Source organism: Anastrepha ludens, chromosome 5 (genome assembly GCF_028408465.1).
Source record: "Anastrepha ludens isolate Willacy chromosome 5, idAnaLude1.1, whole genome shotgun sequence".
In the NCBI taxonomy this organism is placed as follows: domain Eukaryota; kingdom Metazoa; phylum Arthropoda; class Insecta; order Diptera; family Tephritidae; genus Anastrepha; species Anastrepha ludens.
Window position 1 is genome coordinate 120,882,282 of NC_071501.1, and position 17,640 is coordinate 120,899,921.

Genomic DNA, 17,640 nt, shown 5'->3' on the forward strand with positions numbered 1-17,640 from the left:
CTCCGTCCGAACTGGTGGGTTTCGATGATAAGGCCTTCTTGCGACTGTTCCTTGCCCAGCAAAATTATTCACCAGTCTCATTATGGTCCATTTGCTCGGGGGATCGCCGCCAAACATCCGCCTGTACTCTCTCTGTACCAAAACTACGGACTCCAGTGCGTGATAGCGGCGGACTATCCAAATTCTTGTTTGCGTGTCCCAGTTATCCATTTTAATAAATTTTAAAGATCAATCTGCAAATTAAAACAAAAATGGAACAGATAACTTAAAAAGAAAAAAAGTTATTCAATTTTTTTTTGGTAGCGGCTTTCATCAGCCACCCTGTATATTTAATTTTTTTTTTGCCACACAGTGTAATTCATTATCACCCTATTTTAAATAAATATTGTAATAACTTCGCAACTTCGCAATTGGTTTTCAATTTAAAAATTAGTTCACAAGATATAATCTTGGATTAAGTAAAAGAAATTTTTGTATTGGAAATTTCTGCTAATAACTTATATTTGTAAATATATTTATTTATACACATAAATATGGACATATGTATATGAAATATGTATATTTATATTTACCTTGCCCATAAAATATGTAATTTACCTTCAAACATTAATTGATAGCCGTTTGTCCATTTAAGGGGTTATATACAGTTAGAAGGCCGAAAAGAAGCGAATTTTCCAGAATTAGTCCTGAGAAAACTTTTAAATTTATTGACTGTAATTTATTAACTGTATTTTAAGACTTAGAATTAGTAAAAATATTTATTTGGAAAGGAGCTACAGCTGGTCTCCGGGAGCTCTTCTCAAAAAAGGCGTTTCGCGTGGTGACCACTATATCTCTGAACTGGATCGTCTGAAATTTAAAAAAATTTTAACAAAAAGGACTTTCTGCATCTTTTTAAATGCAATCTTTTGTAAGGGAGTGCCAAAAATTTAATGTCACAACTGAGCAAACTTTTAACTGCATCATGGTGAGTGTTCTTCCAAGAAATGTTACTAGGCATCTCTCTGACTCTGCACGGACTTTTCAACCGACCCTCGCGTAGTATGTAGAAACAAAGAAGAACTCGCCAACGGTTATCGGAATCATCTGTGAGTTTTGTTTATTTTTTATTCAAACAAGGTTACGTTTCAAATAAATTACAAATTAAAAAATATTTATTTTGCTTGTGTAATTCGCTTTGCTGCTTTTCGATTTTTATTAAGAATAATTTTACAAATGTCGCACATCTCTAACGACACGCTCTACTAAAAATTACACGTTTTTTGGTTATTTTTATCGCTTTATTCATTTCTCATTGTTTAAGTTTTCGCTAATTTCTGCGCTTGCGTTCGGTCGTTATTATAAATATAGAAGTAGACCTTACTTAGTAAATATTTTGCAATAGTCTTAGATCTAAAAAGTTTCAAGTATTTTTATTTTGACGTTGTTCGTTACTTTTCAATTTTAGTATTAAACTAAGCCTAATATATTTATGCTCACCTAAAGCAAATAATTCGTTTTTAGTTACTAGAAATATTCAAATATGTACGATGTCGAAAACTCAATTTTCAAAAGACTATTTTATGTGAAAACTGCTGTAAAAAATATTATGATCACAAAATTATTTTTATACAAAAAATATACACTTCTTTTTTATTTTAAGTAGTATAGCAGCGAAAGGTGATGACTTAAATTAGTCTAAGTCAAAGAAATTCAAGTTTTGGCTTTGATATAAAAAAAGTAATAATAGAAAAAGAGCTTAACGCAATTCCTTAGTCCATTTTACACGCCTAACCCACTACAGCTTATTTTCAATAGCACAGAAAAGTATTCTAGATTAAAATAAAAAAAAAATTAATCCATTGCGTTGAAAATTGTTTTCGTAAATTTTACTTAGTATTAAAAATATTTGCATACTTTGGAGTCTTATTAAGCTTTTTAAAGCATACAGTTCATTCATACCATATCCTATTTCATGTTTATTAACGGTTTTTTGGCCACTGATATTTTCTTTTTAAAATCCAAATATTCTACTAATTTTTGCACCTCTTTGTTCGCATATGTCTTCTCTCTTTTTACATGACGGGTAAACATCTATTTAAAAGCTACTTAAAATGGTCTTTAGCGCTTAAGTTTGCACAATTCGAGCTTCACAAATATATAATTTCTTGAAAATGGCTACTATAGGGCTATGGCTACTATTGGAGATGTGTCAACGTGCACTCGTAAATCAACGGATTGCGTGACGGTAATCCAAGCCATATTTGATATTTTCAGCTAAAATAAAGCTTTTTATTTATAGCCACATCAACATTTCGTACGCGCACCCTGTTCACAAAACCACTTACTTTCTAAGGTTTCGAATATCATAGGCGTTCAATTTCATAGGCCTTCTTACGACTCTTAAACTAGGTTTTGAAAATCAATCTCATTAAAAAGGATAATTCCTTTAATTTTTAGCTAAATGCAACCAGCTACAAAAATTTGCAGCAACAGATCAGATAAGACTCATCACCGTCAAGCCAAAATCATTGGCTTAATTTTTTGATATTTTCAGTCAAAAGTTTTGTATGTGATTGATTGGATATTATATTATTTTAAATAAAGTTGTTAGACGAACAGCGAAGCATAAAACAATCACTAGATAAACGGAAATGTTGCGCGCATTTTGCCGCTGATTGCATTCTAATGGGAAGTATGACATACATAAATTACATTTTCCATGTATGAATGATGCGTGAGAGATGTTGTAAAATTGCACTCATTCTACCGTAAGCGAGCGGGTAGTCTCTATACTACTAAAGCACTGCTTCGCTTACACGGGGCGCGTATCTTTTTACAAACGTGCTCGTATATATATTTTTTTTTACGAAAAATAATGTATTGGCGTTTCCCATGCGTATGTAGAAATGTGAATGTTCATTAAGGTGTGCGTATAATTAATTATTCGATAATCAAAATTTCTAATTTTTCACGCATGTGCTCTAATAAACTAATGAAAATCACGAAAGTATAGCCACAGAACGTCGCGGACCGCCTTGGCTAATGTTGTCCATTGAGGACCACTTCTTCATGCCATTCTTCAAAGCTTCGGCAGTCACTTTGTCCTGCATTACACGCGACATTGCCTCCAACTTCTGGGCGCGCTCCTTGGAGAGTGGTTCCGTTGGGAAGGACAAATCGTTCGCCTCGGCGAGCGTGCGTAAGTCAAAGTAATATTTGGCGTAGACGGATGAGGGTACATTGATATTGAATTGTAGCAATTCAAGGAATTGACGTTCTAGTTCGTTCATATCCTCCACAGTGATGTCTTTTAATATTTGACAATAATCCACATTCCAGACGGCTTGATCGTCCCATACCTTGGAGGCGAGCAGTATGGCACCTAATTTGGAAACAAATCAATTAGGGATATTCGATTTACATAGCTGACATTCACATTATTTGCCAAACTTACCCAGTACCATACGTTTCCAGTTGCAAGGTGCCAAATCCAATTCTGCGTAAGTAAGCAAACGCTCGAGATAGACTAGCGTTATAATGGCACATTCAGCAGTCAGTTGAGCCGCATTGAATAGAGTGCGTACGAATTTGTAGATCTGTCTGTGCTCTGGATTATGCGAATCATAGTCATCGGGCACGGAATCGTGCGTTAGTGGATGCAACTTTTCATCGAAAATGTCCAGCCGACGATCTGATTGTCGATTCTTAATGTGATAGTAAATAGCGAGTGACACACACTTCACTGTATTTTTGAGATTTGGTTGCGATACAGTACTGTCATCCAAATAGATGGTGGAGCACGATGAACTCTTCTTCAGCCCACCGCCAGTTGAATTCGCCGCCTGTTGGGCGATTTGATGTTGTGAACGCTTGCGTGAAATGCCACCGTTTTCCACTTTCGAACGCTCAAGAAACATGGTGGCAGCGGTCGGATCGACGGAGGGATCATCCTCACCTTCGAGCGCTTCGCGTTCCGAAATATGCTGCAAATTGTGCGGATTGTCCAGTGTACCAGCACTGTGATGTATAGCCGCCGTGGAAGCAGAAATATGACCATCTAACTGGTGTTGCGATGATGAGATATGGTGGCTGCTATGCACATGGTGACGCTCCTCGTAGACGGGTGGTATATCTTTAGATTTGTGTTCGGATTGGGGGCTCGAATAAGCACAGCAGGAGTTTTTGTTGCCCATTTTCGCACGATTCTATATGCCAGCAATTGGGAACTATGGAAACGAATGAAGCAGGATGAATAGTGGATGATATCGAAGATTGGTAGAGATCTTTCTAATGCGAGGAAAGGCGAATCGAGTTAAAATTTGCGTAAACGATGGAGCTTGACGTAAATGCAACTGTTTTGTTCACTTGGCTTTATTAATGGGCTTTTGCTTTTTAATCCTAAATTGCTGCTGTCTTATAATTTTTTTTTTCTCTTTTTTTTTTTGTTTGACTAGTTGGGAGTGGTTCCGTGATTTTTAATTAAATTTATTATATTTTTAAAATTTGGAATTTCGTAAAAAAAAATATTTCACATACATCTGTGTATGTCGGTAGCTCAGTTGCTGATTAAAATCAAGTCAATTCATCTATGCGCGCTCATTTATGAGTCGAGTTTTCCCACAGTTTGGCTGCCCAGAATAAACTTTGAAATATTTGTAGGGATTTCTACACAGCAACGCATTTAATTTTTAAATATTTGGCACTTTTATCCAGTTCACAGTGGAACATATTTACAAATAATTCGTGGAGTCCTTTTCCGCAATTGCCGATTCTGAAACTGAAAGTATGGATGCGTTAGTTAATTAATAAAAAAGAGTTATTATATTTTACGCTATTTTCAAAATATGCTCATAATTTTTTCTGCACAACTTTCATTATGATAGTAAATTTGCTTCATTCTGTGCTGCTGTGATTTGATAATAGCTAACAGCCTCAATGGCTCCAACTCATCACCGCCAACTAGGCAAGCTCTAATCAACATTTGCGTTTTTTGGCAGTTATGTACCTGCATTCATACCTGCATACTTTGTGCCACGGCAAACAAGATAAGCCCGGTATGACATGACGTTATTTCATAAAAACCGAACAGAAAACAAAAAAAAAAAATGAAAGCAAACATTTTTAAGATTTTCATTGCTAATTAAACAGCGCGAAGTACAATAATTTTGTTAGAAAAGTCAAAAGATTACGTTGAAAAATAAATATTTACCATTAATGTGTTTCAGTTCATTCTCATGCGTATAATTACAAAATACCTACAACGAATGCAGATAAATATGTGCCTACGTACATACTGTGAGCGTCAAAATAAAGTGTACAGAGCATTTTGTTATAAAATGGATTTTATTTCAGTCTTTTATAACAAAACAATATATTTTAATTTCATGTTTTTTAAATTAGTATTTAGTTCTCTACTAATTACTAGAAAACAACAAAAAAAATAAATTACAACAACAAAAGTTGTAAGACAAAAACAAAATTTAGTGCATATTTTACGTGTCAAAATAAAGTGTACAGAGATATATTTTACAAAAATGATATCGATTTAGTATTTTGTTGATTTCCCTTTTTCTTTGATAACGGAAGACAGTCTTCGGGGCATCGACTCAACTAGTTTTTTTGTCACGTCAGATGAAATTTTATCCCACTCTTCCTTTATAGCGAGTTTCAGCATAACCATATTGGTGATTGTCCTTTTCCGGATTTGGTGGTCTAAATGCTCCCACAAATGTTCAATAGGGTTTAAGTCCGGTGACTGTGGAGGAAGATTCATGTCTTAGGAGTACGATAAAGCAGCCATTCTTTTACTATTTTTGCTGTGTGCTTGGGATCATTATCTTTTTGAAAGATCCAAGATCCCTGCAAGTGTTATTTCTGTACACTGGTTAGTAAATTATTTTGTAAAATATTCAGATAATATGTTTTGTTCATGGTACTTTCAATAAAAACCAAATTGCCAACTCCGCTTGCCGCCATACATCCCCCCACCATTACCGAACCCCCACCGTACTTAACTGTGGTTATCAAATTTTGGTCGGCATACTCTTTATTTTTGGTTCTCCAGACTTTAACCGGTTTTTTCTGCTCAAAGACCTCGAACTTACTTTCATCGCTAAACAGGACATTATTCCAGAAAGAAACATCCCGATTTTCGTATTTTTTTTACCTTACTTCAATCTCATTTAAAATTTTTGGACGGCCTGCACCTGGTCGATTTTCTACTTTGCCGAACTCTTTGTATTTGTCAACTATTTTTTTCACAGCTTCTGTTTTTTATAGCTCCTGTTGACAATAGAGCCAATTTCACCAAAGGTTTTACCTTCATTGCGAAGCTTTAGTACCAGTTCTCTAACATCAGTCGAAGTTTGTTTACCCATTATTAAAAAAAATTAATAATAGAATTTAATTTACTGTAGACAAAAACTTTTCACTCTGCCGATTGCAACCAATTAAAATACAATATGAAAAAAGTTTCAATGCATCGAAAAAGGAAGTAAACAACCAAATATAACGGTATTTTTTACCGTACAACATCGCTAAAATGCTACTTATGTACGCTGCACACTTTATTTTGACGCGTAAAATATGCACTAAATTTTATTTTTGTCTTACAACTTTTGTTGTAGTCATTTATTTTTTTGTTGTTTTCTAGTAATTAGTAGAGAATCAAATACTAATTTAAAAAACATGAAATTAAAATATATTGTTTTGTAATAAAAGACTGAAATAAAATCCATATTATAACAAAATGCTTTGTACACTTTATTTTGACGCTCACAGTATGTACGTATGTAAATATGCATACAGCAACAATTGAACGGTATTTGCACTTAATGTACTGATTCTTTTCAATTTACGTTTTGTAGGCACTTGGGTTTGGGCGTAAGCTCTTTGGCCAATGTTTTCCCATTTATAAGGTAATGAGAGTTTTGTGGCGACAAATGTAATATAAATTCGATTTATTCAAAGCATTAAGCCAACGATAATGAATTATGCATCGGCAAAAAGAAAAATGTTATTTTTAAACGTTCATACATACAAACCATTCGTATGCATTTACGAAATATTATATAAAGTTTGAAGTTGCGTGGGAAGTTGTTCGTACACGCACAAACATGTCCACGCAATATTGAGAAGCCCACATTACTTCAAAAACAACAAAAGCTTACATACTTAAAACAGAAGTTCATAGAATTGTAATTAAATTGAATGCACCGAAATAATATAAACCGCTTTATTATTTTTTATTTCAAAGCGAAAAATATATCTTAAAGGCATCGCGAAAATTATATAAAAATTGAATTGTTACAAATTATTATATTTTGGTATTCATGTATCCAAAAAAAATTGCAAAGTTGGAAAGTGAGAGAGCAAAGTGATATTTCTTTTAGAGGGGAAGTTGCAAGTTTTTACTCTATAAATTTTTACATGTAAGGATTTGTAAGTGAGAAAACAGCTGATCGCAAAGTAAAAATAAACATGAATTAAGTACGTTTCTAGAGTTTCCGAAATACAAATCGAAAGTATTGAAGGTATCTTTCGTGTTTTATGCTTGTACTCTATTGTTATTAATTAAGTTGGCAATATATGTAAACTATATACATGCATAGATGGGAGCGCGGAGAATATGAAGAAAGCTGTGATTGCCATAATAAAAAAATTTGTGATATGCAACAAATTATTGTGTTGAAAATAAAAGCATGTGTTGCTAAGCTCGTTATTTTGCATTTTATTTGCTTTATAAAAATGTAAACTTAAATTTAGCTCAATTGAAAAAATTTATAATTTTTGTGATTTTTTCCGCCAACAATTTAATCAGCTGTTCGTAAAACTTGCAACTTGTTACTGGTTTTGCGTTCAAGTACTTTTTTGATATTTTTCTCTTTGAGAGCGAATTCTCGAAAATTAAGTTACTAGCAAGTTATTGGATATTTTTAAATGAACAGTCCTAATGTTTGAAATGAACTCCACTCAAGGCTATGACTGAGTTGAAATGGTAAGCTCTTGTGACAGTTAAAATATGGGAATTAAAAGTGTGCATGCATAAGTAATTTTATCGGACAGTGGTAGATGCTTTAAGTATAGCGAAATCCCGCAAAGAGGTATAGTAAATAAATTTAAGTAAATTCCGACCAAATGTAGCTAAAGATAACATCTTCGAAGATCAGTTTTGTAAGCAAAGAAAAAAAATGGCCAACAGTTTTTGCAAATGATTAATTAAAGTTGAAGTGGTTGTTGGCTATAACTTCACTAACTCGTCCATCCTAAGTCTAATTAAAGGATGTTTTTTTTTCAAAAGGCTTGCAGTAACATATGAGTGGAGAGTGCATGGATTCTTATTTGCACTGTTAGTTTTGCTGTAATAACGGGTGTTCAGATTGGAGATACTTATTCCAATAGAGGCTTTTTGACACTTACGCCTAATTACTGTCAAACTAAATACATTTTTTTCAGTATTCATCATGGAAAGACTTACGCCTCAACAACGTTTACATATCGCACAAATGTATTAGGAAAACCGATGCTCTGCGAAAAGTATTAATCGTGTGCGCATGTCGACTTATGCTGTACAGCAATGAGGCTCAATTTTGGTTTATGGTTACGTCAATAAGTAAAATTGCCGTACTTGGGCTAAACAGCAACCCGAAGCCATTCAAGAACAGCCATAACATCCATCCATTGGTGCGACTTATGGGATGAAGGAATTATCGGCCCATATTTCTTCACAGACGAGGCTAGCGTAAATGGCGAACGCTATCGCGCCATTATAAACGACTTTTTGATACCGGAAATTGAATCCGATGATCTCCACACCATTGGGTTCCAACAAGACGGCGCTACTTGCCATACAGCATGGATTAACTGCGTTGTCGTTTCGGTGAGAAAATTATCTCTCGTCTCAGACCAGCGGATTGGCCACCAAGATCGTGGATAGCACACCTTTGGACTGTTATTTGTGGGGATATGTAAAATCTAAATGCTTTGTGGATAATCGACCTGCGATTGAGGCATTGGATGCCGCATTACTAAATTTATTCACGCGGTACCGACCGAAACCCTGCAGCGAGTCATTCAAAACTGGTGTTTACGGATTATCTTTAAATAATAAATGTCATGAATGGTTTTAAACAAAAATAATAAAGATTGCCCAAATAATTTTAATTTTGATGTTTTATTTCAATTTAAAGTCCGATACCTCTAAATTGAGCGCCTTTACTGCTGAAGTGACAACCTTTGAAAAGATATATGTATTTATATACATATCTGGGAAGGACGGTGCAGGGTCTGTTTTAGCTATGTAAGAATTGATAAGCTCAATTCAACATACGGATTGGTGTAATTAAGACTAACACTGGAAATGGAACTGCATATTATTGATACCTAATTTAGCCTAAATTAGAATAACTAATTAAGATTAGACCACAAATGCTTTGAAACAAGTCAAGTTGATTCAACCGGCGAGATCGCTCTAAAACTATCACTTCTTGATACTAAGATTAGCTAGTTAAATACTAACGATTGATTTTATAATCCTTGTCAGAGTTGAAGGCGTCAGTCTCTTTTTCGGAAACTAGACCAGATAAGAATATGAATAATTTGCGGTATTTTATCAGCCGAGTTGCCTATATGGCGATTGTTGTTGGAGGAGCGTTTGCAATAGCTTTGTCAACGTCTACAACTTTCAACGCACATATGTAGTGTGATTGCTGAATACGAATGGTTAAGATAGTCAGACAGCATTCGTAGATATATATTTTCTATATGCACTTCCAAAGTAAAGCCAAATTAAATAAAATTTTGTTTTCCTCGAATGTCTTGCTTCTTCGTCAGGTAAAAATCAGTAAGGGAAATGCCACAGCATAATCTACCAAACATAATGATATTTTAGGTATAAATCATGTAGTGGGTATATATGTACATATACATATATGTACATTCATCAATTGAATCTTTGAATCAAGTGACAATTTTAGGCAGGTATTTAGTTACTTTTGTCAACTATACGTACACATGCACACATCTATGTCATATATAAATGGAAAGCCGGTGTACTACTCAGGAATTTAGTGCAGAATTTGGGTTTCCCTGCTAATTAAGATGGAATTCGCTTTTACACACGTACATTACATTTAATATTTAATATTTCGTCCACGCATGCAGGCAGACTTCGTTTGAATAAGAGCAGATATCGTTATTACCGGTTAAATTTTCATTCAGAAGTTGGAGTTGTTGAATTATTTCGCTGCCTATGCCACTTTAGCCCGTCTGACACCTTGTGAAGGCGTTTGGTGTGGCTCTGCTGCTTCCGAAGTATTTGTTGTTGCTGGATCTCGAGGTGCAGCTTGTCTTCTAAAATACACTTTCTTTCTGGTACTTTTACATTTTCCACCGTTTAATTATTCCCACTATAGCTTTATATTGCACTTCACATGTAGAACCGCACAAAAATGAATTTACCGACAAGAGAAGGTAGAAATCTTTATTTTTCGCCCAACTTTTGCGGTTTTTGTGATTTTTTCGGTACTTCGTTTATCGGCTTAAAAGTATGTGTGTGCGTGCGCAACTCCATGGTTGCAATATACTGTTCGTAAATTTGCAGAAAGAATTTTTATACAATTACAAATTGTGGTGAGTTTTTTATTATATAACATGCTTTTCTGAATAATTTAAATCTCACAATAGTTTATTTTTTCCAGAAATAGGTAAAATAAGGGAAATTTGTGGAAAGTATTACTAAAGCAATTTGTTAGTTAGCAAAATTGTATTAGATGCGCTAGTTGCAACCCTGTACACAACAGCTGTTAAAGTAACGAGTAATGGTAGTTGCCATATTCACATAATGCTTATTGATAGAAATGTATTGAGTAAGGGGATGTTAGTGTTCGGTATTTTGTTTTTTAACTGTAACTAATGCTAGAGTTTAGATCAAAGCGAATCTATTAAAGGTTGTATCACTAAATCAGCTAATTTTGTGTTTTTTTCGCCGTGTCTATGTGGCTGTCAGCCCAGAATGAAACAAGGCGAATTCATTTTTTTTCTACTTTGCCAATACTTTGCTTTGACAATCAAACGTACGAAACATTGTTGTTGGTCTAGTGTTGGAATGCGCCTTAAGCGCTGCAAATAGAAAATGGAGCTATTGGAAACTCCGCCGTACTTCAAGTGCCTTAAGGGGTTATACGCAGTTATGAAGCAAATAAAAGACGGGTTGTCAAGGATTTATCCTGAAGAAACTTCAGAATATTTTAATTTGAAAATTTTTGGCGGTTATAAAAGCATCCTTCCAGAACGTAACAAAATTTTTTATTTATGAAAATGTTAATTATAGAGCGCGCTGCAGGCGATTTCTGGAACCTCCTTTAAAAAAAGACGATTTACGGTGTACATCGTAACTCAGGATTGGATTATCTGAAATCAAACAAATTTTGTTAATATATTAGATTATCTAGTGTGGGTATAGCGGCAATTGATTTGTTTTCGATTTTAGTAAAAAGTATTTTTATTTTTGGTTTATTTTAATTACAACAGTACTTAGGTTAAGACTTAGAATTTAATTAAAATTTAAGGATTAATGTCTGTAAATGCGGGTTGGTATAACACGTCTGTCTTCGCCGGCGATTAGATGAAACTCTTCGTTCAATGGCGTTTTTATATTGCCCTGTTATTGTCAGGGTTGCCATCGGGTCGTCCGTTCAATCTGTGTTGCCACATCTAGTAATTAATCGTTCGGCCAATTAAAATAGTGAATTTTCACAAAATGGCAGCTTTTAAAAGAAATGATTTCGATTTTTACGTTAAAATTTGGCCGTAAATTGATTATAAAATGGAAAATAAGTATCAGATTTACAAAAGGAACGATTAATTACTAGAAAATGTATCTTTAAAGATTGAGTTAAAACGGTTAACCGATCAAACAAGCCGTTTTCGAGATATGGTGTACACCGACTTGAAAAATGCCGTTTTGAAAAAAGCACGTTTAAAGTTTCAATACCTACCTTAAAACGTGCCGAGGCATCTCTACATATTTAGGTATAACTCCGAAAGTATTGCTTAGATCTACTTCAAATTTCGTGCGTATACTTTTGAATATATGTACATTACAAAAATGCAATAAAAAAAATCGATTTTTTTGAAAGTCATAACTGCGTATAACCCCTTAAGTAAAGCTGCCGTTTGGCCTCATTTCATATATTTTATGTTCTATTAATTTTTGAATCTCTTAACACATTGCGCCCCATATCACACGTTTTTGTATTACACCTAATTCTTCCTGGAGCGTACATTACACTTTACATCGAACTTTCTTGCGCAACTGCCTGAAATTTTTTATATTTTTAGTATAGGCTTTTATTTGCAGTTTTCGTTGCTATCCAGCTCCATCATACAAAACCACGTCGCAAAAAGACTTGCGACACATAAAAACAGGTATAAAATACAAAATAAACATAAACAAGAAAGCAGGACGGTAGTCGGTTAGAAATCAATATTTATCAATATTTCACGCCGATTTCTAACAAAAAACTTAATTGAGCTTCGTTGCAGATTTTCGTCAAATCAAAATGGCACTCAATAACGTGTTAAAGCTAAATCTTAAGGGGGTATTCTGGTCTAGAAATTTGAAAAAATCGATTTTTTTGTTGCATATTTTCAAAGTTTAGACCTTAAAAAATATGCTCTTCAACGGATTTTTCAAAACTCGAATTATTTTCGGAGATACAGTGGATTTTGTGACATGGCGTCTAAGCCGGCCGAGTGGAGTGAACCGCACAATGAACGGCAGATGTTACCGGACGACTTGAGGACTCGTTCTTTCCAGAAAATCTTTTGTATCCCACACAACCTTTATTTATTCTATACATACATATATACTTTATACTTGTATAATATATATGTACCTGGAAATATATCGCCGATTAATCCAAAGTGAGTAGTAAATATTATGATCTAAGTTATTCTCAAAACTACTTTTTTTGAGATGGTCGTCATGATATCTCAAGTTCTACTTGACCGATCGCTTTGAAGTTTGATAAGAATTTTTTATTATACTATACATCTTTCTATCGCGCCTGCTTCGGATTTTGAAAAATTTAAGTTTGAAGTATTTTTAAAAAAATTGAAAAGGTAAAAAAGAGGGTAAACAATTTTTTGTTTCCATTTCCGCCATTTTGTTAATTTTTTTTCATTGATTTGGCATAACTAACTACTGAAGAATTTTTTTAATTTGTTTGTTTTAGATCACTACAAGGGTTGGAATCATGCCAACACAGGAGCACCGTTTTTATGTAGCCCCCACTCCGCCGGACTGTAATTCCACGATTTTTTTACGTTTTTCGCGTCGTCACTTGCAAGCCAGTATCAAAGATTTCTTGTGCCAAAAGTGTCAGTTCCATCTTTTTTATTAGCAAATAAAAGAGTTTGGTTTTAAAGGATTTATACAGTACTTTTATTTATTAATATTCCTCATATGTATAGCATTATTTTTGTTGTTGTTTTATTATTGTTTAAACAATGTAATAAATTGCATATCTTTGTATTTTATTCACAAAATTATTTATCAAGTTAATGTCATTAACATTATTAAGTATTTAGTATAATAAAATTGCAATGCTTGACTCTTTAGGCCACCTGTATTATATTTAACGGTTTTAATATTAAATACAATATAATTCTATAACAAAACTTTAAAGAAATTACTTAAGTTTATGGAAAAAAACAAATTTTAAATCTAAAAATTTAATAGCAAACTTGTTTTTATGTGCTGCTGATAAATTTAACTGGCACACGAAAAAAATAGTACTAAAAAAAAATATTTACAGTTTGTTGCTAGCCTAGATGGCAAAAGTACATACATATGCATATTTTTAAGTTGTTTTTGTGGTTTTATTTTCTTTTCTTTTTTGGTTTCCTCATTTCCGTTGTTATCATATGATTTCCCATTAAGGTTTTGTTTTTTCATTATATTTATTGAGTTTAAGAAGCATTTCTCATAATATTTTGTGTGCATTGTTTCGATTAATTTAATTTCAAGCAGCTAAATTGTAAAACTAATTATTTACTTTGAATGATTGCTTTCTTTCCAAGTACGCTATCTCGCTCGCTTCCATCGTTCGCTGCAAATCCTACACCATCCACATCTCAATTTCTAACCTCAAATATGCATTACTTGCTTCAAAACGACCTGCTTTCAACAGGTTCATCTTTCCACTAAATATTCTAGACTTTCTACAATTTCTAAAGACTAAACTTGCATTCGCCTACCGCTTTAAATTCTATGATTTTTGTTTTTTGTTTGTTTTTGTAATACATATTGTATAATTATTTAAATTTGATTTTTCAACAAAAACTTTGCAACAATTTACATGCATATCAAATTTTCAACCATTCAAGCTTTTCAACTGTGATGGCGTAAAGTATTCGCACTGTTCAAAAGCACTGAGCAAAATTTATTATTATTTTTTTTTATTTATTATTTTTGTTTTTTTTTCAGTGCTGCAAAGTAGGAAAGTTTAGTGTTGTAAATTTTCACAATTGCATACTTATTTGGTAGGTTGGCTTTTAAATTGTTGTAATTACAAATATATTTTAATTACACACTTTTCACAATACTGCTTTGTACAATTTACAAGAAAGGTGATTATTAGTTGTTTGATAAACAAAATTAAACACAGTTTCACAGTGTATTAGAGGCACTGAATTTTCAATAACACTGTACAACGTTTTGAAACATTACAAATCTGCCTGGGGGTTTAATAATGATTTTGAAATTTGCATGTTGTTGTTTGATGTCATCCAAATGCTGTTGTTGTTATAAAAAAAAAAAAAAAAAAAATTCATTCCTGATGAAGCAGAAATAGTAGAATAAATATTAAATATGCAGATAGTAATGAAATTTTGAGAGTAACTTTGAGTGACTTGAGTGATCAAAAAGAGAACTTGTGTAAACACAAACAACAAGTGGGGTTAACAAGAATGGCAGAATACTAGATTGCGATTCGTGTAAATTGAATCTTTGATACTTAAAAGCTGTTCCTTTGCAGAGAACATTGCTGTGAACAACAGCTGTTAAATCTAACATTTTACGCATTCATGCGATTCGAAAATTAACGCAGGCTTTGCCATTTGTGTACTTTGAGAATGTACTTATATAGTTGAAGTTTCAAATAATATCTAAAGTGAAATGTTACAAAACAAAAACATTAAAATGTATTGGTCATGATTCATGAAAAACGTTAAGCGGGGTAAAGGACCCTTCTTTGGCCGTCCTGGAGGGGAACCGGAATGGCAAGTGTGGAGGAGAGCATTTTGATTTTGACGTGATGGAATTCGAAAGGCAAAAACAAACTTGTATGCTTTTACTTATATGTGGATGCCATCATCTGTAATAAATTCGCCTTGTTTACAATTTTGTGTATAAGTTAGAGATGGGTTACGGGTGCTAGTCGTCGATTCAGTTGAATGATCTCATTTGGGTATTTGAGTGTTCTACAGTTATTACAGTTTTAGATGTTGCGACATACAAAGCCCTATACACTTACGACTCTACATAGTATCTAAAATGATTGATGAAATTAGTTTTGCAGTTTTTCCTAATGATAAGTCCGATTCTTAGTATTCTGAATCATTCAGTCAAAATTTAAGGTAAGAAGAAATTTTATAGGCGGCAAAAATTAATTTTTTTTCAAAATCCTCACAAAACTTGTATTTATGTGCCAAGGAAGCAAGCAAATTATGCTTCACGTAATATTTTGCAGCTAACGAAGTTTAAATTGAGAATTTGACTATTTTTAAAAAGTATTACGAGTAATAAAGAAAATTCTGATCTTGAATTCTCAAATAACTCACTTTCGTTTACAAATTGTAGAGCAATTTTTCATTGCCCACGATTTTTTTTTGTGAAATTATTTGTGTTGCATGTAGCTAATAATTTTCATATATGTATGTATGTATATTTTTTATTTCTAACACATATGTATGTATGTACGGGCATATGTACATATACAAATTTTTATAAGATTTTGTTTTGTATTGTATATTTTTACTGGTTATTGCATTTAAATTTATTAAAGTTGCATCATGGACGTAGTCAATATCAGTTTTCATAAAAACTTTTGTTGCTTCATATATTGAGGCTATTCCCTTTTTGTTGCAAATCGATTCATAAGCTTATATGTATGTGTGTGTGTATATATGTATGCACGTGTGTGAATGTGTGCATGTATGCATGTATGGATGTGTTTTGCATTTTTAAGCTAAACTGACTTTTAATTTTTATGCAGCAATAATTTACGTCAAATAATAAATTTCAAAGAAATTTATATGATGCGTTTGCTTTTTTTTGTTTTTTTCTTGCTTGTAATTTCACTTTGCCTGCAAAACAAACAAGATTTGCACGCAAATTTCTCTATTTTTTTTAATATCTGATGCGTTCGTTTCGTTATTTCTACAATTTCTTGTTGTTTAAATAAAAGTAACATGTATGCATGTATGTGTGTACGCATGTGTTGTATTGCAATTTTCTAGCAATTATTTTCACAAATTCTGCTAGCATTCAAATACATACCAAGAGCGATATGTTTTATTGATACCTTTTACAGATTTATTGACATAGGCCAACAAATTCCAAATTATTGCGAGAATTTGCATGCATTTCATTCGAATTCTACATACATTATTTATTTATACTTTAAATATTTGACTCATTTGCTGAGACTGGAATTTTTAAAGTTAGTATTTCACATACAAATTTTATCAAAGAAGTTGTGAACAAATATGCAGCGCCAAAATTAAAATGATTGAATCTTCATACAAATTCAACAAATATTAGAAGCTACTGCAGCGTTTATTGTAGATGTGATAATCAATAACTGTATGAAGCTAACAGAGGTTGAGAGGTTTTGCCTAGCTTCGCCTGCTGTACATAACATTTTATGCAGCTTCTCAATAACAGCAGCTGTTATGAAAGATGTTCCCCAAGGCAGACGTGTACTCAATATTGCTCGTTGAGGCCAAAAGGTTACTTTTTTTGTGACTTTGTTAAGCGTGCTAATGTTTAAGTCGTTCACTGCTTATTATATCAGCTTATTTGCGATTTCCATTTGTGGAAAAACATCAAGACTCACACCACAAATAGGAGGAGGAGCTCGGCCAAACACCCAAAAGGGTGTACGCGCCAATTATATATATATATTAGGGCGGGTCGATTTAAAAATCGCTCATTGCTCTATGAAAATCGTATTCTATGGATCAAAATAAGAAACTTTGCCGAAGGAACCATACCTCTAAAACGAATTCTGATATCCCCCAATTTAAAAATATCACCATTTTTGGCCTTTACATGAAAAAATCAGCTAAATGGCTATGTTTTTTCATATTTTAATTTATTTACAATATAATAATATTTATTATTTATTTATAATAATATCTATTTTTTCTCTTAAGAAATTTATTTAGTCAGAACATATCGTCCCCTTAGTATTAAAATAGCCTATACATTTTTTGATGTTTTGAGAAAATGAATTTCAAACTTTTTGTCGTTATGTCTGTAAATATTTATTATTTTTTGACTGACGTTTTGACCCACTTTGTGGAACTAGAATTTGGCAAAATTTTGACCACATATAAAATCGACGATGGAGAATCCAAAAATTCAATAAAAAA

At 33.0% G+C, this 17,640-nt stretch overlaps 1 protein-coding gene across 1 annotated transcript; it reads right to left on the bottom strand.

The window, feature by feature from the left end:
• Positions 1–1,423: 1,423 nt before the first annotated feature.
• On the bottom strand, positions 1,424–10,677 carry LOC128863291 (cyclin-Y). The gene is made up of 3 exons (XM_054102398.1): positions 10,182–10,677; positions 3,437–4,759; positions 1,424–3,364 (listed from the first exon to the last, which is right to left on the bottom strand). The coding sequence occupies exons 2-3, from the start codon at positions 4,173–4,175 to the stop codon at positions 2,982–2,984; spliced, it is 1,122 nt and encodes a 373-aa protein (XP_053958373.1). The 5' UTR covers positions 4,176–4,759; positions 10,182–10,677; the 3' UTR covers positions 1,424–2,981.
• Between the last annotated feature and the right edge of the window lie 6,963 nt (positions 10,678–17,640).

Bases quoted from the DNA above. Each gene is read 5' to 3' on its own strand.
- LOC128863291 (XM_054102398.1), bottom strand. From the start codon at position 4,175: ATGGGCAACAAAAACTCCTGCTGTGCTTATTCGAGCCCCCAATCCGAA. The intron at 3,365-3,436 runs GTAAGTTTGGCA...TTTCCAAATTAG, and splicing joins CTGGAAACGTATGGTACTGG to GTGCCATACTGCTCGCCTCC.